This window comes from Alligator sinensis, unplaced genomic scaffold (assembly GCF_000455745.1).
Source record: "Alligator sinensis unplaced genomic scaffold, ASM45574v1 scaffold93_2, whole genome shotgun sequence".
Classification (NCBI taxonomy): domain Eukaryota; kingdom Metazoa; phylum Chordata; order Crocodylia; family Alligatoridae; genus Alligator; species Alligator sinensis.
In genome coordinates, this window is record NW_005841854.1 from 3,266,813 (window position 1) to 3,289,736 (window position 22,924).

The 22,924-nt window shown below is 38.9% G+C and overlaps 1 protein-coding gene across 17 annotated transcripts in view; it reads left to right on the forward strand.

Annotated features, from left to right (window-relative positions):
- The window catches only part of RYR2 (ryanodine receptor 2), an 847,904-nt gene that overhangs the window by 665,766 nt on the left and 159,214 nt on the right, over positions 1-22,924 (forward strand). For all 17 annotated transcript variants that reach the window (XR_003095960.1, XM_025213656.1, XM_025213760.1 and 14 more), the window contains 8 exons: positions 2,277-2,326; positions 10,110-10,170; positions 11,413-11,651; positions 14,546-14,627; positions 16,548-16,678; positions 18,046-18,366; positions 19,990-20,230; positions 20,620-20,707. Coding sequence is in view for 16 of the 17 variants with exons in the window: in XM_025213656.1 (XP_025069441.1) it covers positions 2,277-2,326; positions 10,110-10,170; positions 11,413-11,651; positions 14,546-14,627; positions 16,548-16,678; positions 18,046-18,366; positions 19,990-20,230; positions 20,620-20,707 (1,213 nt within the window). In the remaining variant the exon portion in view is untranslated. The remainder of the gene's footprint in view (positions 1-2,276; positions 2,327-10,109; positions 10,171-11,412; positions 11,652-14,545; positions 14,628-16,547; positions 16,679-18,045; positions 18,367-19,989; positions 20,231-20,619; positions 20,708-22,924) is intronic.

Below are 22,924 nucleotides of genomic sequence, written 5' to 3' on the forward strand. Positions count from 1 at the left end.
GAAATTAGCATTACTGGTTTTGTCTAGTACTATTTCATTAAAAGGCCACTCAGTTAAAGGATTGAATAGGAATTAGACAGCACCTGCTTGCATCATGCTAACATAATGATTGGCATCTTGGCTAACATAAGAGTTTGAACCAAGTCCCTGCAGTGATAAGTTTGAACTGCTACATATTACACACATATTATACACAGTCAAGCTGGGTTACATAGATATGTTGCATTTACATGTTTCTATGAGCAGGGACTAAAACTTCATATTAAATGTGAAGGCAAAATACATATCATACTAGAGCAGATTAATGATCTGATCAATAATCAGATTAATTTAATCTGACATCTCGTCTTCAAGTGTTTAATTTGGGAAACTTCAAAGACTTAAAAAAATACCAACAAGTTCCTGACTTGCAAAATTAAAATGTGATCCTAAAGACTCAAGTGCTATAGGAATTATTCTCCCTGAAATGTTGTTATGAACCACCTAACCAAGTCACCAAAGATTTCAATGGACTTTACAGAGCTAGGGGTAAATCAGGAAGGGAATGTTTAATGCAACATGGGGAAAAAAGAAGAAATACAAAATGTTTCTGTTTCGTTTTATTTTGTTTTTTCCTTTGGGGCCTGGTCTTTTGTAGATTTTTTTGGAGAGAAAAACTGAGCTATTGAACAAAGTTTCCACCATTTCTTTTTAACAGTAGTTGCTTTCATTCATGTAACCAAAGAATATTGAACCAATAATCCATTTTCTAGCTGTAACGCCGTTCTTGTTTTGGCACCTAAAGCAGCCATTGTATATTCAGTAAAAACATGTGGCCTTCGACAAATACAAATGATGTGTTAATTGTGAGCATGTGGGTCAAGATGTTTCCTTTACACCCAACTGTTTTTACAGAGGACCATGGGGCGTAACCTAATTAAGATCAACCTCTGACAAAATGGGCTTTAATGTAATGTTAAGTCTGTTAAGACTTGCCAATGCAGCATGCAGTCCTTTCTAGTATTTAAATGGAGTAGGGTTGGTTCTTTTGATGAGCCCAAGTACTGGCACTTTGGCTAATACCTAGACAAACTATTTAACTTAGAAATACTTCATGTGTTGGATTCCACCCTCTTCTATGTGAGCACAGCGTCCATTGAAGTTAATGAGAGTTGCATTCATGTATGAGAGGATGGAATGAAAGCTATTCAATGTCTTACTGTTTAAATCAACATGAAGGTTTTTTATGATGATAACATTTTTGAAAAATTGTCCATGGAAAATTGGATAGGTCAGAGGCTAGATGATAGGTTCTGCAGGGTCTTTCACTTTTATATCATTGGTTGGAATCTGTCCTAGGTTGTTAGTGATTTTGATGGCCTTAGTAAAATGAGATGATGCTATTAATGCAATTTCCTAGTGAATAAGGGTACTTTCCTTGAGAGAGAGAGAGAGAGAGAGAGAGAGAGAGAGAGAGAGAGAGAGGAAAATGCACACCACAGTTGCATTCAATTGATACATCAGTGGCATTCTGAGAAGCAAGCCAGGGACTGTTGGGCCAAGAAGAGTGAAATAGACTCTCCAGTAGAGGTAGAGACCAAGGCTAAATCCACAAGGGTTGGGCAGCGTGGGGAAGCTTGCGCTATTGCTTTCCCTTCTGTGAGTAAACATAAAACATCATTATCCATTGCTCTCAACTTGTTGACCTGTCATTGGTGCTAAAATGAATGCAAACATATAAACTAGAATCATTAGTCTTGTCCATTTTTTGGTTTAATCTCTTAAACTTTCTATTTCTCATTATGTGTGCGAAGGAATGAAAGACAAAAAAAAAAAGTGTTAATCTATTAATGAGATCCAAATTGGTCTAATTAAACACTTATCCTCAGGCACTTCAATTAATCTGATATTTATATATATATTTATATGTATAAATATATATATACACATATACATATATTTACTTTTCAGTAATATATTGAACAGACTGCGTTTTACTTTTTGATGCTTCAATGATTATTTCCTTCTGGGTTTTCACATAGGGCGCTTTTATATTAATTAGCTTTGCTTTCAGTTTTTTGTTTAATTATAATATGTGCTTATTTAACCATGTTTGTTAAAGAGATGCCCTTAAAACTCTTTCTTTAGTACTCTGTCCCACATTCTGCTCAAAGAATTGATTCTTTCTGCGTGACATCATGTTGCTTTTTCTTGCTCATATATCAGCTGTTATTTTTCTTTCCTCTCCTTTTTTTTCTTTTCCCCTCTCTTCTCTTTTATTTTTATTTTGTCTTCAGCCTGTTCTGCAAACTTGGAGTTCTTGTCAGGCATAGGATTTCACTGTTTGGTAAGGAGACCCTTGACAAATACTAGCATGGCCATCACTTGGTTTTCTTTGCCTTTTTTTGCCTCGTGTTATGTGCTGCCTTGTTGCATGCTGCATGGCTGAATGCATGGTCTTCATGGACCACTAATGATCTTTAGGCTGGTAGATCACAGTAGCTTTTAGATGAGTAAAGAGCTTTTGTAGTCGTTGAAGTCTTTTACTGGATGTCACAATATGATTCCCAAACCCTTATCCCTGCCAAAAACCAGAATGGATAATGTTGCGTATAGAGACAGGTGTTTGTTGTTTTATAGCAAACTCAACACTGGTCTGCTAATGGGACAATAAATTACCATCACAGCAATACATTTTTCTCTCTTGAAGTCACTTAAGTAACAGCTGTAGTGGGCTGAAATGCTTATCTGATGTTCTATGGAATTTTTCCATATTTCCAAACCTGCTTGACTCCAGATCTGCATGTCTACTGTTTCAGACATTGTTTTATTATAAATTGCTGGGTTTTCTTAACTTTTGTCTTGTGAAAATCATTTAATTGGAGTCTGTGTCAAGTGTATACGTTATACCAGATCCATGTAACAGTTACTCACTCTCTGCAGCCTTCTCTTATGTCATGCTGATAGAAGGCTATTTGAAAATGTGTCCCTGTGCATGTATCTTCTGTAATAGGTGCAGTGCAGACTTTATCATCCATGAACATTACATCTAATTGGATAATTATCTGGATGATTCCAGTTTGATTGAAAGTACAGATATAACCGAGTTCTGATATATTTCATTTCATTTGAAGGGAAAGTACCTATTTGGTAAGCACCGTGATATTTCAACAGCTTATAAACTCTTGTAATCAATAACATGAAAAAAAATATGGAACATAGTTTGGCATCATGTTTTGAGCTTGCAGGCATCTGTGATGAGCAAAGTGGGAAGAGTTTGTGTAGTGCTCCTTCTAAAAGACTACCATAAAAATGGAATTACATACCCCAAATGAGAGGTTGTTGCAGCTTTTTGTGGTATGTTAGTAAAGCATGTCACATAACTGCTCTTCAGCCCCTGGATAAGTTCTAAACTGGTTTTCCAAAAAAATGTCTCAATCTTTACCGGTTTATTTTGAAACCTTTTAGTGACAGCATGATTTGATGGATGGTTCAGCTCTGAAGTTATGTGATTTTCTGTCATTTGGGATAAATAGTCTCAGGGGTAGTATTATGGAATAATCTCTTGGATTATCTTTTAGGACTGACTAAAAAACTGAACCTGAATTCCATTTCCATATACAGTCTACAATGTTAAAGGAAAAATGATTTCCACCCTGGTTCCTAACCTGTCCATTTTTGGATTGTCCAGAGAGGGTTCCTCAGGAACCAAGGAATTGGAGGGGAGATGGATGCAGCTGAGGCTTCATTACTATTGGCACATCTTCAGGAGGAAAGCGGGTTTATTCTTGACTCAAGTTAATTTACATGTGTTAACTAACAGCAAATATAATCCCTTGAATATATAGGGCCAACACCTGGCAACATTTCAGAACTGTGAGATAGAACTCTGGCACAAACTGTGCCGGAGTTTATCATGTTGCCTTAATGGCATATGGAGATGCATGCTTTTATACTAAAATGTAGTTGATATAAGCCACAATTTTATAATGGATTCTTCATTTCTAATATCATGGTATGCTTTGTATCTAGGTTTCAGAATTTATAAAAATCAAATTTTTAATTAGTTTGGTTTTTTTTAAAAACGAATTTATGTATGTGGCTGATGTAAATTAATACAACTTGCAGTTCGACTGTTGTTACTCCCTCTCTGACTTTGAATCTGCGGGTTGTTCAGGAGTAACAGAATGGAAAAGACAGAAAAGCCCAGTAAATTTGAATGTTTATGTGTCCTTGTGTTATAATGGAGATCCTGTGTTGTTTTTTTAAAAGAATGTTTTGCATTGCTCTGTAGGAGGAGGGCTGTTAGGAAAACATCAACTGTAGCTAAACTCTCTTATTGCTGTGATACAATTTGTAAGAACAGTAGAAATCATATAATTAGAGACTGACTTTCAAGTATTTAATCTCACTTTAAAAAAAAAAATCCTGGTCATCTGAAATTTGACTCTTCAAGACACAGAAACATAAAAAGTGGAAAGACAATGAAAACAACTAAATGCACTAAGGCCAAAGAAATGGAAAGGCCGGAATTCTCACTGTTCTTCCCTCTTCTCTTCATAACCAAATTCTGCTCTTAATTACAGGCATTAATGAGTGCATGTGTCTAGGGTACACAGATCAGAAGGAAAGGAGCTGTCGTGTTAGTCCATTAATTTCAGTATTTTACAGTGGGTCACCTAGTAATTGGCAATTTTACTGTAACTGAGTTATGGTAATTTCTCATGCTCTGTGTCAGTTACAGTATAATTTGGAGTATTCTTTTGCATATTGGGTCGAAACCCAATGCTTTTATGACATTCAGAACAATTAGTTAGCTCTTTAAGGCTAGAGACAGAAGTTGCATATAAACCGTTTAAGTGATCCGAAACTTGTTTAAACCTGTAACAGAATAGAAGTTCAGTGCACAGAAACTGCTTTCAAAATGGCCAAACCTCTTTTAAGATAAATCTGGTTAAATGTAGTATCAGACTTAACTGATTTAGGTCAAACTGGTTTATGGAACTTCTGTCCTGGTTCCCCTCCCAATTCAACTTAACTATTAATGCTCCAGCACCCTGGGATGCTGTTCATCCTTGGACTATGGTCTCTGTTCCAGCAAAGCAGGGCAGCCCCACCCCCAGCTATAAAATCCCAGGCAGCCCAGAGCCCAGCGGATTCCCCCAGCCCTGCCACCTCCTCTGCCAAGGGAATTGGCCTGGCTCCCAGCCGGGGTACAAGTAAACCCCCCACTGTGGGATTCCCCACATGCTGGGCACAAACCAACTGGGGGCCAGGAATAGGGGGAGGGGCAGGGATAGGGCAGCTATTTCCCCCCTCACCTCCCTCCTCAGCCTGTCTGCTGGCTGGGGAGGTCAGGTGATGGCCAGGTGATCACCTCAGCTCCCAGTTTCCAGCTCAGGTGGGGGGAGTAAAGTCCCCAGTTCGGGCTCCCCCCATCCTGCACCAGGCTTACTGTGGCTGGAGGCCTAGAGCCAGGTGGAGGGGGCCATTCCCCCCCCTTCCTTAGACAGGCCACCTGGACTGGGTGCTTGCCTCAGCTCTCAGATTGGGTACCACTGCGGGCTTCCCTGTAGCCGGGAGCTGCGGCAATCACCTGGCCACGCCCCCTCCTAGGCTGGCAGACTATCTGAGGATGGAGTGGGATGGGAAAGGGGGCGTGGGGGTGGACCTGGCTCTGGACCTCCAGCCAGGCTGTGCCCAGCATGGGGGGAAGCCCACAGTGGGGGGCCATTTTACCTCCCAGTCCTTCCTCAGCCAGCCTGCCGGCCAAAAAGGGGCCATTGCTGGGTGATTGCTCTGGCTGCCAGCTGTGGGGGAGTTCACAGTGGGGGCTTAACACTCCCCCCCCCACCATAAGCCAGGAACTAGGGCAATCACCTGGCTATGCTGTCTCCCTAGCTGGCAGGCCAGCTGAGGAGGAGTGGGGGTGGGGAAACGGCCTCCACTGCAAGCTTCCCTTCCCTCCCCACCCATGTTGGGCACAGCCTGGCTGGAGATCTAGAGCTGGGAGGGATGGTCCTATGCCCCCCTCACTCCCTCCTCATTGGCCTGCTGGCTGAGGAGGGAGCATGGCCAGGAGATCACCCCAGGTCCCAGCTGCAGGGAAACCTGCAGTGGGGGCTATACTCCCCCTGCCCAAGCCTGGAGCTTCACCTGGCCATGCTCCCTCCTCAGTCAGCAGCCCAGCTGAGGAGTGAGTGGAGGAGGGAGAAGTAGCCTCCACTGCTGGCTTCTCTCCCACCTTCCACCCCATGGGTGACTGGTTCTGCCTTAGTCCAGGGGGGGCACATGCTTCCCCCAGTGACCAGTCAGTGACTAGGGGGAGGGGTTCCCGGTCAATTTTGTGGCTGATCCCAAATTACTGGCGGGGGGGTCCCCCTCAGTCGATCCCACCAACTGGTGCTCCACTCCCCAGCTGGCGCTTGCAGGGGGGAGGGCACCAGCACTCCTGCTTGCCCATGCTACTGCCTGCCCATCACCTAAGTGGTGAGTGTGGCTGGTCAAGGGGTGCACAGGCACCCCCGTGCATCCCTTACATGTCGCCACTGTTGCACTCAGCACAACCCAGCTAGAGGTCCAGAGCTGGAGAGGGGGGCATCCCCCCCACCTCCTCAGCCACCTAGTTCGCCAAGGAGGGCACATGTCTAGGTGATTGACCCAGCTCCGGCTCTGGGTGAGGGGGACGTGAGGGGAACAGGATAGGGAGGAACGCCCTACTTGGGGCTTCCCCCTTCCCCTCACACCAGAGAGACCCCAGCTGGGAGTCTGGTGCAGGGTGTGGGGTTCCCTTCACACTACCTCCTCAGCTGGCCCAGATGGAGGAGGGGTTGTAGCTAGGGGAACCAGCTCCAAGCATGGGGGAGAAAGGGCAAAACACCCCATTGGGGGCTTCCACCCTCTTCCCTTCTCTCATGCCAGTTGGCTTGAGGATGAAGAGGGGACATGTCGTGGGGAATTGCCCATCTCCTGGCTCTTTCCTGTGACTGTCAGGCTGGGAGGCATGCCCTAGCACCCTCTGGCTTCTGGTATGGGCCACTGCAGGAGTTTGGTTGCCTTTCAGGTTTGAAAAGTGGACATCAGTTAACTTTTACAATTGGTTCAATCTAAGCAGTTTACAGAAACCTGGAAGATTGAATCATTCAGTCTTGTGGTTTTTTACTGTTTGTACTTGCCTTAAAACATCAGCATCTCTGTCCTTCTGGCTACATCGAGAAACAAAGATGGCACTTCCAAAATACATCATGAAAATGTCTTCTTTCAGTATTTTCATCCAACACAAAACAAGGAAGAACCAGGAACCATTATTTTGTAAGGTTTCCATTCTCATTTCCACACCAAAATGGTTTTGATGGATTTCTGGATGCTTTTTCATATCTGTGAACAACTTTAAATTAGCACATTATCAAACATTTGGGATACCAGGACCTGTTTATAATACCATAGTTGTGAGTAGAAAACAGCTGCCTTCTGCTGCTGCTTTATTAATGGGAAGATTGTAAAGGCCTAATTTAGTGGTTCTCAACATTTTTAGACCCTTTGTTACTTTCAAGACACTCCTTATTTGACTTGAGGTACCTTGCCATAACTTCTGTAAATTCAGTAGTACCCCATTCCAAAAAACTAATTTACTTCTTACAAAACGAATTTATTTATTTCAGTGCTTATCTTCTTGCAGAGGGGTTAGGCAGTGCCGGATGGGAAGTGGCCTGGCAAGGAGACCCTGAGCCTGCTTTTACCTGCTTATATCCTCACACCTCATTATTATAGTCACACCTCACTTTTCTCTTCACACCTTCTGCAACACCCTTCAGAGGATCTTGTGGTACCCCAGGGTTTCCTCACAACCTGGTTGAGAATCACTTATTTAACTGAAGCACATGCAACAGTTCTCCAAAATATACAGATTATTTTATAATCAGAAGTAGGAAAATGTAGTGATCAAAAAGGTTGTGTATTTTGTGCTTTTTAAAGTTTCTTTCTTTTTTTAATCTTTCTCTTAAACAAATGTATCTACCCCTCCTGTTGCCAAAATGTTGCTAATGGAATCTCTATTTAAAGTAGAGATTTTTCCTAAAAATATATCGTACCAGCAACAGCAGAAATGATATGAATAGCAGTGTTAACAGATCATTATCAGTATTCTCACTACCATGTTCTCTAAGCCTGTTTAGTACATTTATGGTAGAGATTTGCAAGTAGCCTATGATTAGTTTATAATGAATTAAACTTGGAGTTTATACTCGAAGCCCAGTTCTAGCAAAAGCTTCTAGTCCCACAGTTGTCAAGTTACACATGTGAATAAGTTTGTTTCAGGTCCAGAGCTTTGATTTAGAACCTTTCAGCTGTGGTTACCTTGTCAATCTTTTAACATCACTTCAGTGTCAAGTTTGCATGTCTCAATGGATTTACCCTTATTTTACTCTCAGGAAGAACACTCAAATATATCTTCTGAAAGACAAACCTAAAGATTGACGAGTTTTCCATGCCCAAAATACTTGTTGCCTTCTATCTACTGTCTTCATAGAAACTATTTGATATGTAGTAAACATATGACTTTAACTGTAAATGTAAATAGAACACACTCTTATTAACACTTTCTTGCTTTCAGATCGAGTCACAGAAGGGAAACTTCTCAAATGCCACCACTGCATCCTCTTCTCTGGCATCTTTTTTATTTTGACATTATTTTCACTAAAAAGAACTATTTTTCATTATATCTTCAGTAGAAAATAGTTGGCACTGATCACATTTCATGACAATATTTCCTGTAACCTACATTAAAGTATTTTACCAATCTACTGTTTTGTTATTAAAGATTCATTAGTTTTATAAGTGTCAAAAATAAAGAAAGACAGTGGCCTTTCCTAAGTAGGGAGGGAATTCATAGATACTAAATAGGGGAGGGTGTATATGAGTTATGCATATGACCACAATTAACCCTCTGTTTAACTGGTGAAACATCTTTTTTTTCTTTTTTTTTAATAGGGTGGCGTCTATTGAAGACAACATCTTAGTGCATATCAACATTACAATAAGTTCAGAGACCATAGTTGACATGGGACACATCTACATAAGACACTACTGCACAGTCATTTATTTAGTACTTGTATTAGCAAGTACTAAATAAATGTAGAGCAACTGGAGCAGCGCTGGCAAATGCTTTTTAGGTGACGCTACTGTGTAGTAGCTTAATAATGTTTCACAGTAGCATATTAGCACTGTCCATGTTGTGACATGATACTGCACAGTATTTTTGGTGCTACACAGGCAGCGTCTTGTGTAGATGTGCCTATGGACATGTTTGTGCTAAATTAGCACTAGCTATCTCTGGAACGTCTAAAAGCCTAGCTCTAGAAGCAGGAAACTCAGTGCAGGCTGCAAAGCTTGCTTAAGAAGCTGGTAAATTCTTGGCGGTTAGCCAATGATGCTGTGAGAAATACCTGATTAGCTCATGTAAAGGGAGTCAGGGTATGTTTACATGAGATGCTTTAGTTACTTTTTTACTTTATCATCAAACAGTTTATAACTAAGTGTTAGATGTAGAAACAGCAAGATAGAATTGTGTAACTTTTTTCAGAAAGCTATATCAGTGATTTGAAAGATCCCATTGTGGATCACTTCAGCTTAGCTACAGCATTCAAGGTCTAACATTTCTGTGCCGTCTTATATAAACGCGTGTCTCTCCATGAGTGGGGCAGGACCAAGTTAAGAGATCTAAATAGTTTTCACTGTCTGAGAGAGAGAGAAAATTGCCTCTGCTCATATATGAATCAATTAAAATTATATTTGCAAAACTGAAATAAAACACACATGATGCACTGCAGCTCTAATTAAGACCACATCTCTTCTTGAGTGCCTTAGTGATTTGATGAGATGCTTTGAGTGCCTCAGCTCTTTGATGAGAGATGCTTTAGTGCCTCCAGTCACTGCATCTGTGTAAACAGGTTAAGAAAACAAACTGCATGTTTTTAACTTGGCTGTTAAGATTATGCAGAAGTTGAATTTTTTTTTGCTGTTTTGGTTACTATTTCTTGTAAAATCACAAATGCAATTAAAAGAAAAAAGAAAACAGGAAAGCTTTAATGCAAATTCAGCTAAATTGATAGGTCATTTTACTTCCTGTTTAGGAAATGATGCAACTTCAATAGTCAACTGTCTTCACATACTGGGTCAGACCTTGGATGCAAGGTAATGATGAATATATTTTCTAAAGTATAAATAAAATGTAGAAAGTAATTGAGGATATAATGTATAGGATTTTAAAGCTGTTTATCTATATATGGCCACACACTTCTTGACATCAGAAAAAGAGTATCCTGATGGAAGAAAAAGTTCCCATGTTAAATGTGGACTCATTTACCTTGGTAACCAAGGTTTTTGGTAGTGTGAGGCAGAGATTTTTTCTCTAGGTTATTGTTTCTAGTCCAGATCAGGTCATCAGTGACCAAAAATTACTGGCTGTTTCTTGACCTGTTTGAAGCAGCTAAGTATCTCAAAAACTGCCATAAATACTGGATTTGATTTATTCTTTTGCTTGAAGTCTCATCAGAGAAGCCACATATTGAATGCTTATGGAATGAAATACACTGTTTTAAAAACATATCTTTACTGGGAAGTTGATTAGGCTCTACATTAAATATTACCTTCACCCCTTCCAGTCTGTACACAAGAAATCTGGACTGATTTTTGTGGGGCTTTCTACCTGGGAGAGCTGCCCATTTTGAGTGCAGACTAAAGCTTTCCCTGGGGCGGGTAAACTATGCACTTTGCTGAGCACTGACAGATCTACAAAGCTTTTCCAAAATTTCCCAGAAGGACAGTCAAGTTCTTCTACAATCTAATGAGAAATTTCCTATAGTTATTACTTTCCTAAGACTAAAACCTCTACAATCAATTTAATGAGCCACATGTTTCTGTTTAAAAATAATTATGCTGAATTGAAGCGTGGTATAGATTTGATTGCACCTATATAGCAAACATATAGCTAATAATATTTTTTTCTGTTCCTACTATGGATTTTAATGGAAACTTTAAGTCAACCCATTATAATTTTTAATTTCTGATATGAAAAATGTGACTGTGATGTATGATTTATTTTGGAACACTGCTTCAAATTGGTATACATTCCCTATTCTGAAGAATAGCAGGTTTGCTCATTCCTTATTTTATGAAACATTTAAAACCTTATGTTCAGAAACTTTTTCAATGTAAAAACAATCAAAGGCCCAGTATGATCTGCAGAATTTATTGTGACAGAATTTCAGTACAAAGTGCTACCATGGGTTGCTTTCTTTAAATAAAAAAGAATTTACTGAGTATGAAATAGATGCACAAAAACTTGAATAAACTATTTCATATAAGCCAGAACTAGGATTTGTTTTGTATTTCTCTAATAGAATATGATTTTTCTTTCTTACATGTAATGTGCAGGACTGTGATGAAAACTGGTCTGGAGTCTGTTAAAATGGCACTGAGAGCATTTTTGGATAATGCTGCAGAGGATCTGGAGAAAACAATGGAAAATCTTAAGCAAGGCCAGTTTACACACACCAGAAACCAGCCAAAGGGAGTAACACAAATCATTAACTACACCACAGTGGCTCTCCTGCCAGTGCTCTCTTCATTATTTGAACACATTGGACAGCATCAATTTGGGGAAGATTTAATATGTATGTATTATTTAGAAATGAAAGCAGCCTGTACTAAAGTGCCAGGTTCTTGAGCTGGGTAGTCTCACACCCTCCATGGGGAGTACAAATAACACACATTGACCTGTGGGTGGCTGCTTTATTGTCTTGTAGTGATGATTGTTAGAGTCTCAGTTCTATTGTACAAAGATAAATCCCTGTTCTTAACCATGTAAAGTTGTCATTGATTTAAGTGAGAGTTGTAAGTTGAGAATAAGGTCATCAGCTTTTTTTCCTGAAATAAGGGAGAGTTTGAGTTTGTGTTTAGGAATTGAGATACAAAGTCTGGAATTAATTGCTGGCTCTGATACAGTCTTGCTACACGATCTTGCACAATTTTCTTTCTCCGTCTCTCTCTCTTTGGCTTAGTTTATCAAGCTGTAAAAGTGGGGTTTAATATAAAGGGATGTTGTCGAGTTGAATTAATGTTTGTTTGGAGCTCTGAGGTCCCCTTGATGAAAGCGTCTACAAAAGACAGCCTCTTGAAACAGGATTGCATTCCTTGATTTAATGACAGACATGATTTTTTTATTGATCCGTGCGCATCTGGGAGGTATTTATGAAACACTATCCTGTGTAGTTTAGAAATTATACAGATTCAGAACTTTTGTTTTAAAAACCTAATCCCTGAAGAACAAAAGGTGTACTTTTGTGGTGTCTTTGAAGGTAGAAACAGATGTTACTTGAGGTCTCATTTGTGCTGCCATAGTTGTATTTTTTTTTTTGGTGACACAAATGCTGAGCAAATAGACAGCAATACCCTTTGTCATGTCACATGAAAGAAAAAACAGTGGCACAACAAAGGGTGGTAAGAGATTCTGCCTCTTTGTTGTGGCAGACATATATTACCTCTGTCTGACTTGGCAGGGAAAACCCTACTTTCTCTGCAAAGCCAAACCTATGCCAAACAAATGTGCTTTCCCACTCAGCCAGACCCATGGGAAAGCAGGGAGATCACATTGTCCTTTGTACTACACCATCAAGGGTGAGACAAGGGGCAACACGTTTTCCCCAGTGCAGCAGATCATTTGTGCCATAACACATTGTGGCACAGCTGATCTGCTTCTTTCAGCAACATCTATTTCTAGCCTTACAATTCACAAAGTATTTCAATTCTGCATGTCTTAGAATCTCTGTAGGCATTCTATTGGCCAGTTTTGTCATCCTGCTTCCACAAAGCTAGATTGGAAGAAGTTTTGTGTAATTCTTTCAGTAACAGTGGACCTGGTAAAAAAACGAAAACCAAACAAACAAAAACTCTCAAGGTCTGTGCTGTTTGCATTTTCCAGCTACATGAAAAACTGTTATCTGAAGGTTGAACTTTTATTGCCAAATATAAATGTGCTTAGGTTGTAAACCCTTGCTCATACTACATTGTTTCTTGTTGTAAAGTATGGCAGGGAGCAGTAGCTTAGAATATCATCGTAAGCCAAGAAGCTGTGGAAATATGTCATACCCTTAAACTCAATCTTCAATTAGCATGAGCCCCCTAAGAGTATAAACTGGTTGAGAAAATGGCCATAGTTTAAATGAACCAATGATATGTCATTGGAATGGGTTATTTCTGTTGCATACCTACACTTCTCTTCACATCATGTTTTTAATAATAATACCCATCATTGTGATAGCCACTTTGTTGACTGACTCTGGGGACTGAGTTTGATAAAAATGAAGCCAGTTTATGTTGGGAGCTCAGACATTCTCCACAGATCAGACCCATAGGGTGGGGAACAAATAACAGGCACTGACACTAAGGGTGTGTACAGTCATTTGCTGCACCCAGTCTGTGATCCAAGAGAGAAGGTTGGTGGGACTGGAGGCAGGGGGTGGGGGGTTGGTGGGTTGTCCATGGTAGGGAGGAGGTCTGGTATGGAAAGGAGGGTTTAGGGGGTTAAAAATATTCCAGTCAGGGTGGGTGGGGTGGAAATAATGCAGCCCCATGGCTGGGGCAAGTGGCTGGGCTTTCCCAACTCAGAGGCTGCACTCCAAATTCATACAAGCGTTCACAAAATTGGGTTAACCCTTTATTAGATTAGGTTAATGCAGTCTCAATCTCTGAGTGCACCAACTCGATTCAGTTTTGATCTCTGACTTAGGTGATCAACTTAGATTGGGCACACCATTTTTTTGAGCAATTTAAGCCCTCTGCACAGCTGAACATTTAGATCAACCTAACCCTGGTTAGGTCAATCTAAACGTAATGCCTGTATGTACCCGAGGTGGTTGCCCTAGCACTTTAATTTTAGATTGAAAGAATGGAATTCTATCATGTTTCATTGCTATCATCTGGGGAGGGGAAAGGGGGTATGAGAGGGGAGAAGAGAACTGAAAAAAATGTAGTAAAACTTTAGAGGAAGTTAGAATGTTGTTATTTTTTGGATGTAGGATAAACTAAAGTTTTTTTTTTCCTGAAAGTGAGCAATCCAGGTACTTACAACCACAAATTGGAAAATCCCAACTTTTAATGTTTAAAATTAAAAAAAGAAAGAGGTTTGATTAAAAAAAGAAAGGTCGGCTCATTCTTTTATTCCCTTTGTCTGACTGATCAGTAAATCATTTAGCTAACTTATAGCTGATACGCATTATCCTCACAAGGATGGTGGGCCATTAATAACAGAAAATTAGAGCACTAATGACATATTAGATATGATACTATTCTGAGTTTATATTGCTTATCATATTAAAACGAAGTTTTAAATTATAAACTATGGCAGTTACTGTGTAATATCTATGGATGATATTTGGTAATTTAAACTCATTTCTGCACAGATTATCAAGTCAAATATAATGAGATTGCTTATGTATTTTAAGCCTACCAAAATGAAGAGCATTCAAAATTCTCTCTCTTTTTTTTTTTTCCTTCTCCTTTCCTTTAGTGGAAGATGTTCAAATATCTTGTTACAGAATATTGGCCAGTTTATATGCTCTTGGAACTAGCAAGAGCATCTATGTGGAGCGGTAAGAGGAAAACCCATTCACATAATTGCAAGCTTCCTACATACGCCTACTTGTATACCATTTTTTCTAATGTCCCTTCCTTCCCCTTCTGCCCCTATATCTTTCTCTCCACCCCCCACCTAGAAAAAAAGATTATTTCTTTGGTGGAAACATACATGAACTTTGTACACTTGTTTCTTCATTCACTAATTATTGAGCTTTGGCAAAGGGCTTTTGCATGCTGACAAGTTATTCTTTAGTAGCCCGTAAATCCGTCATAAAATGGGACATTATAAGCCAATACAAGGGGAATCATTTGCAATTTAAAGTGGTTATGCAAATCTCCTTTCACTAAGAATGGTTGCTGTCCTCAAAACATTGATATCTAATTTTATGCTCATAACATAATTCATGTGGCCCAGTATATTTTGATGTTACCACAGGCAGCTGCAAATAGAATTAATTTTGAATATAATTACTATCCAGTTAGGGAAAAAATACTTGCACTTTTTATGTGAATATTCCCTAAATTAGATTTTTTTATATATTTGACTTATATGGAATAGTAGGTTCACTTTTATATACCAAATATGAAAGTTGTTCCTTTCATCTACAATAGCCCACAAATATTAATACACATAGAAATCATATAACATTTTAATGTGAAATTCATGTTCTTTTCATTCTTATTCATTAATAAAGAATAAGGAGAAGGAATAAGCAAGGACATAGCTATGAGACTGGAGTCATAGAAAAGGAATTCAATGGCAGTACAGTAAAATCCCTTTTTTCCGGCATTTTACTAGCTGGCATATTCTATTAACTGGCACTGCACCACTGCCGCTGTGCTGCTGCCATCCACCACTCTGCACTGCCACCACGTGCAACCACCTCACACTGCTGCCATATTGCCACCCACCATCCACCACCCTGCACCGCTGCCGTGTGCAACCCCTGCCCCCACCTCCACCATCCACCCCCCCCTACCCCACTGCCACTGTGTGTAAGTCCCTCCCCTCCAGCATTTTTAGAGAACTGGCATTTTTATATTAATGGCACCTGGCATTCCCCACTCATGCAGGATAATAGAGATTTTACTGTATTTGTTACCAGAATTGGATAAATAATAAGATTGTTTGATCAAACATCTGAGGTTGAGGGTAGGCATGTCACAGATAATGCATACTAATAGATTTTCTTTCAGATCAGATGGAATCAAGCTGTGTCACTGGGAGGAGGAAGTCTATTAGATTGGTCACAAATCCTATGTATTAGAGGCAGGCTGTTTGCTATTTTTATCAGAGTAACTGAATTTGAATTGCCAAGTATATTTGTCAAGTAAACGTTGATCACTTGAAAATGTAAGAGTACAGAGGAAAGTTTAGTAGACTAATGTGAGCATAATCCCTAAGAAATAAGTAACAACAGTATTATTGTTAGATATAGACTTGGGCTTTCAGGAGTCTAGGATACAGTTATCATCAAATTGCATGAAAATGAAATGCTCTACAGTTATCATTTAGATGTGATGGTAATAACTTTGGGCCTCTTGATTTATGCGTCTGTTCAGTAACACTTTCTTAGTACAAGACTATATGGAGTCAGTATTATCTGGAATTGAATGGAAAATGGTAGTGGCGTTATTATGATACTGGTATTATGTTTTTCTTGTTTGTTCTCCTGTAGCTCTTGGCAAAAAAAATAGAAAACATTTGACATTTTATATCTTAATGTCTTCATGTAATAGTGGAAGTTTGCTTTATTTTGATATCCATTACATTGATTTTTCTGTTGCTGTGTTAGCAGTTATAATAATGTAGCAGATTCTTTCTTTCAGAAGATCACAGTTTATAGTAATAGTAAAGATAATGACATTGAACTAGTTCTGGATATATTTAATCAAAGATATATAAATAACACTGAGAATTTCTCAATTTGCAGGCAGCGGTCAGCACTAGGAGAATGCTTAGCTGCTTTTGCTGGTGCCTTCCCTGTGGCTTTTTTGGAAACTCATCTAAATAAACATAATACGTATTCTATCTACAATACCAAATGTGCAAGAGACCGAGCAGGTACATCCAGAATCTCACATGTGGGCATTTTAAAAACTATATTTCAAACAAAGTAGAGTTATCTTACTCCTTGCGTTCTTTCATTTGTTTTATATTACAGCAATCCTCCATTATGGGTTTGTTGTATTCTTTTGCTAAATTGCTTGGTTACTCCTATCACAATCAGGGCTTTTGGTTCCTTTAAAAGACTGCCTCACTTTTTATGTGGCAATATAGTGCTTACAACTTTGTACTTGATGCATCAAAAGGATTTCACCCCAAGATCTCATGTTGATATGTCGCCAAATAAAGAAATGTGTTAATTAAGGAGCTATTTTTGGATTCCACACCTTTGTTGTCGCAATATAAAGTTTATAGGTACCTACCTATGTTCCATGATAGCAAGACATATTTTAATTAGCAGCTTAGTTCCTTATGTCTCATTTTCAGTCTTGGTGTTTACAGTAGTTTTAATAGGAAATGTTAGTGCATGTCAGTACATATGGGCAATATACATTCTGGCAATTTTAGGATTGTAGTTGTCTAAAGTATCTATAAAAAAAAAAATTCCTTTAATTATGCTTACATCTTGAATTTATGTTTATTGAAAATTTCCAAAATGTAATGAAGTTTTGTGAATATAAAATAGTTAAAATGTGTTACAGAAAACCTAAGTTCAAAAAATAGTTTATCTGGGGACAAAAAATTACATGCACAAGTTGCACGGATGTGTTGACATTTGAATATCTGTTTGAATATCTGTTTACTGGCTGCAATACACATCAGAGCATTAGACTTCCCAGTGATTGCATTTGTGCTTGCAACCATCTCGACACCAAAACAGAAGAATGGAGGCCAGATTGAGGCCCTTTCTGGGAGGGGAAAAAAGGGACCATAGAGTAGTTTCACCAGTGTCTGAACTGTGGACAGAAATAGAATGCAAGAATTTTGTCTCCCATAGCCTGCACTTTCTTCTCCTTCCTCTAACCTGCGAAGTAGATAAAAGTGTTCATCTGATCCATTTATGAAGGACTTGCAGTTTTACTTGTGCATTAACTATGAAACCTGGCTTGGAAAAAATGTAGAATTTTGAAAAAAAGACAAGAATTTACACTGTGACTTAAATTAATTTATTGCAATAATTTCATTTTTGAAGCTTTAGTAAATGCACTACTTTTATTTTAGAGAATGAGACTTTTGTAAAATCTGACATAAAAATCTACTCAGTTCCAGAAAAAGAACCCTTTATCCTGCCTTAAAGTATTATCAAACAATGGATATGTGTAGAAAGAGAAGCAAATAAATGGGGGTGAAAAGACATGTGGAGATAAATATATTTTAGGTACGTTTTCTTTGTCCAATGCAATTTATTTTATTTTTTTTCCTAGCCCTCGACTTGCCAATGAGTGTGGATGAAGTTTGTCCAAATATTCCTTCCCTGGAGAAGCTAATGGAAGAAATTGTGGAATTGGCTGAGTCTGGTATTCGGTACACCCAAATGCCACATATTATGGAAGTGATACTGCCTATGCTGTGTAGCTACATGTCACATTGGTGGGAGCATGGGCCAGAAAATAATCCTGAAAAGGCTGAGATGTGCTGCACAGGCTTGACATCTGAGCACATGAACACTCTGTTGGGCAATATACTGAAAATCATATATAACAACCTTGGTATTGATGAAGGAGCCTGGATGAAGAGATTAGCAGGTAAATATTATGACATTAACAATTAGGGCATGGTTCTTAATCCACTTCATGCTGACTTCAGCTAAATAATGCCATATTAACTCTTTTCTCCTAACTCGTATTAAGTTGGAAGACAACTAGGCCCTTATTTTTTAAATAATTTTTGCATAATATTAAGCTTGCTTCAAGGAGTGAATAAAACAGCAGTTCTTAAAAAGACAGAAAGCATATTTTAAAATAACTTGTGTATTATCCTGAACTTAATACATTTCTTTCACTTAAGAGCATATGCTCACTCATATTGTAATATGTGGGTGTAATATGTGGTTTATTGAAATAAAGCAGTATAACTTGGTCACTCTTTTATCTGAATTTGATAGCTTTCAATTTACAAGCAGTAGGTTGTTATATAGAAGTCCTATTTGAAAGCCTGATACTTATAGTAATTCCTACCCTACTGTCAGGTAAGATATCACTACATTGAGTTTCATTCAGAGGGTTAACATCACATTAAAAAAGACAGAAAAGATCAGTTCAAATACTGATTTTGCATCCTGGGAAATGTTTCCTCTGTTGTGTTTGTAGTCAACTTCTAAATTAAATCATCACATGATTTTTTTTCAGTGTTTATAGCCATCTTCATTGTTTTCACTACTTAAGTTCATAGGAGCCCTACACTTTCTGTCAGAACTGGAGACCCCGAGTGCTACTTATGGTGAAACACCATCCTAAGACATGGTCTCTAATCAATTGTTCAAGAATTGTGGGGTTATGTGAACAAATTGGCTTACTGCATTAACCTTTAAATGATTAGATTTACAGGAAATATGCTGTAAATGACAAAGTAATAGATGTACCTCAGAATTTTCAGAGCCTCAGTTCAGTCCTGATTAACTGTCAAAAATGCAAATATTTATCTAGTACTTTTGAAAATGACCAGAAGAAGCTCCCTGATGACATTTCCTTTATTTTCTCCTTTTGGTCGAGGCAAAAAATTTTATGAGAGAGAAGATCCAGGGGCTTAGGAAGGACTTTTATTAACCTGTTATTGCATAATGTTTAAGAGATTACGAAAATTTGCTTCCCCAAGCTAAAATGGTGTAAAACAGTGAGCGCCAATCTTTCTGTCAGGCTTGCCACAAATTAGCCCTGTGTCCTTCTCAAATGCTACTTCGATTCCCTTCCTGTGCCAGATTTTCTTCTCTGCTTTCTGCCCCCTTCTTGTGCTTCCTGCCTGATTTTACTGCTTTGCTTCTGCTTCCTGCCCTATGTGCCATTATGCTCCCTGTCCCTTCCCCAGGCTCATGTGTGCCACACACAGAAGCTGCCTGTGCCACTTCTGACATGTGTGCTATAGGTTGGCCACCCCTAGTGTACAGAATATATGGAATATCTTACGATAATAAGGCTAGTGTAATTTTGATTAATTTGGATGTCTGTTTCAACAGTGGTGAAATGAATTCCCATGCTATGAATTCCTGGCCTTATCGAATTCAATGGAAAACTTCTACTGCTATCCTTGTGGCCAGGATTTCATACTGTTTTTTAAAATTAAATTACAAGAGATGGGAGTGTTGAGAAGGAAAAGGTTTGGATTATATTTTGTGATCAGGTATATACTATAATATCAATTGCCTTAAATAGTGTTTTCCCAGCCGATTATAAGCAAAGCGAAGCCCCAGCTCTTAAAGACCCACTTTCTACCACTGATGGATAAACTGAAAAAGAAAGCAGCGATGGTTATAACAGATGAAGAACATCTAAGAGCAGAAGGCAGAGGTGACATGTCTGAGGCTGAACTGCTCATCCTAGACGAGTTCACCACTTTGGCAAGGGACCTCTATGCCTTCTACCCTTTGTTGATCAGATTTGTGGATTATAACAGGTATGTGGAAATAATCACCTGAGTGGGTCTATTAAAGAAAAAACCAAAAAACTCAGTTTGGTACATTTCTTGATGCTTTGTCGTGTGTTTTGATCTGTTTGGCACTGATTTTAAATGACTTTACCCTAAAAGTGTTAATGTGAAATTAAAGACACCTTGCTGGTAGTTAACTGCAGTTTTCAAAAATATGTGTGTATATTTTTTTTCATTTTACCTAATCTTAATGGATCATCAGAAGCACACAACATAAAAGATTAAAACAGACACATATTGTTTTGTTTTTCTTATAGCATAATGTTGAATATTTATTTCAAAGCAAAACATTATCTGAGCCAGGAAGGCTCATCACTAAAGGCTTTTCCCTCCCTCCCCTCCCTATCAAATGTTAGGGCAAAATGGCTAAAAGAACCGAACCCTGAAGCAGAAGAACTGTTCCGTATGGTGGCTGATGTATTCATTTACTGGTCAAAGTCCCATGTAAGTACATTTTTTTACAATTTTTGTTTTTCATTAATTGTTATGACAGGTAGATTTGTTGTTTAAGGATCAATGGCTAGCCTTTAAGAACCAAATGAAATGGATACGTTGTCTTTTATCCTTTCCTTTTTTCATTATCACATTTTTTGTTGCATTAATTGGGTAAAATGAAGAGGATATAGCTCTTCAAGTGAGTCAGCACACAATGTTAAACAGTAAGTTAAGCACAGTGGATCATAATGCTGGGTGAATGATTCAAGGATGGGTTAATTTGTAAGAATCCTTGAATTAATACAGTAGGCCATGTTCACTTCTGGTTGCCTGACTTGATGTGTTTCCTTTTACAGACTTCTACATAATTTATTCTTTTTCCTTATAAATCATCACTGGCATTTCCTTTTTACTTGCCTTGAGTTTCGAACATGCACTCCCTATTCAGCTAGTTATTTATTGTTTCTCTATTAATCAGATATAGTGCTTCAGATGATGAATGTAGCACTTTTTTTCTTTGTAAAACACCAATCATGTCACTTATTGTATCTAGTCTGTTTCACCTGAGAGAAGTGAGGCCTAAGAATTCTCTGAGTTTGGGTCTCTGGTTTACTGCTAGTAATAATGATTTTAATGGCTTTTGAGGAAAGCAAATATAGTGATGGCAATATATGGCTGATAGTTTCCTATTAAATCCAAGGTTTTGGCAAAGTTGGGGAATACAGAGTTGTTTTCCAGCTAAGTAACACTGCTTGTGAATTTCCGTATGTCGACTCCTATTTATTTCATAACACAAGAGTTTTTAGCGAGTCCTTGTCACCAGTGCGATGTTTCCATTGAATTATTTCCTCATGTGCTCCCTTCTTTAAGACCTTAATATATAGCTACTGAATTACTTTAAATAATTGTGACTCATCACAGAATATAACTGTATATTCTGCCTCCTTTAACCTATAGGCAGTTATGATGCAGCAGTTTTAATAAAAGAGTTGTCTATCACAGTTTTGAAATCTGGAAGTTCTTTGTAGAGAACATATAGCTCACCTGTAGCAAGACAATGTGATCAGTACTACTTCAGATTTCTTTAATTTCTCATTAACACATTTAATATATTTTTACACATAATTTAATTAGTTTTAGAATTTATTCTTATATAAAAATTAAAGGAGTGCGTTTTAGTTATTAAGTGCAGTTCTTAGCAGCTCTACATGAAGATGTCTCATAGAAGTTCACAAGAGTTCTGTCCACAGAACAGACAAATTGCCCATCAGATTTTAAATTAGGGTAATACTTTGAAAAGTAACTCTGCATGTGACATTGTAGAATTAATGTTTTCCTCTCAGTGACTTCTGGCTCATATTTGCTAATTTACCAATCAAGTGATGTCTTCCTATTGCCACCCCTGCAAAATTCATTCTGAGATCTCAAGCTAGATTCCTTCTGGCTTGCATATCCACAGCAAAAGCTTCTCCATTAAGAACTAAGCCATCAACTTCACTGATACCTGAGCCCAAACAGAATGTAGCTCACTCTGTGTACATGAGAGTAAAAAGTAGCAAAATTAGAGGAAATCTGCAGAAGGGGTGTGCAAAATGGGCTGTATGCAATTTGGATTTGGATTTGGCCTGAATCGGGGAACAGTGATCAGAATCAATGAGTCGAATCTCTGCCCCCCGATTCAGGCTGAATCCGAATTGAATATTAATTTGTTTATTTGGATCACTGTCCTGATTCAATTCGGCCAGATCCAAATCTGAAGATTCAATGCTGGTTTGGTGCATCAGTGGTTTGGCCATAGACACAGGTTTAAATGTTTTTTCTACATACCTCGAGGTATCAGGAGTGGCTCATGAATGCTGCGCTGGTGGGGCAGAGGAGTGCCCCACAAGAGCGCAGTTGGGGGGGCCCTGTGTGCTTGGTGGCAGATCCAGAAGTTAACTGGAAATATTTCTGGTTCAGTTTTGGGTCTGCCACCAAGCGTGGGGGACTCCCCTGTACCCCCCTGGCTTGGCAATCAGCTGCAGGGGAACCCTGGGTGCCCCCCCAGGCCCAGGAGGCACTGTCACAGGGCACTAGGATGTCCTGCTCCTTTTAAGGGCTGGAACTGTTAGGAAGAGAGCCCTAGCAGTCAGTTGGGAGTTGGTTGGTGGTTTGGGTGAGCCTATTTGAGGAAGGAGGAGGCCTCATTGGGGGCCCATGGCAGCGTGGGGATCCCAGTGCCAGAGA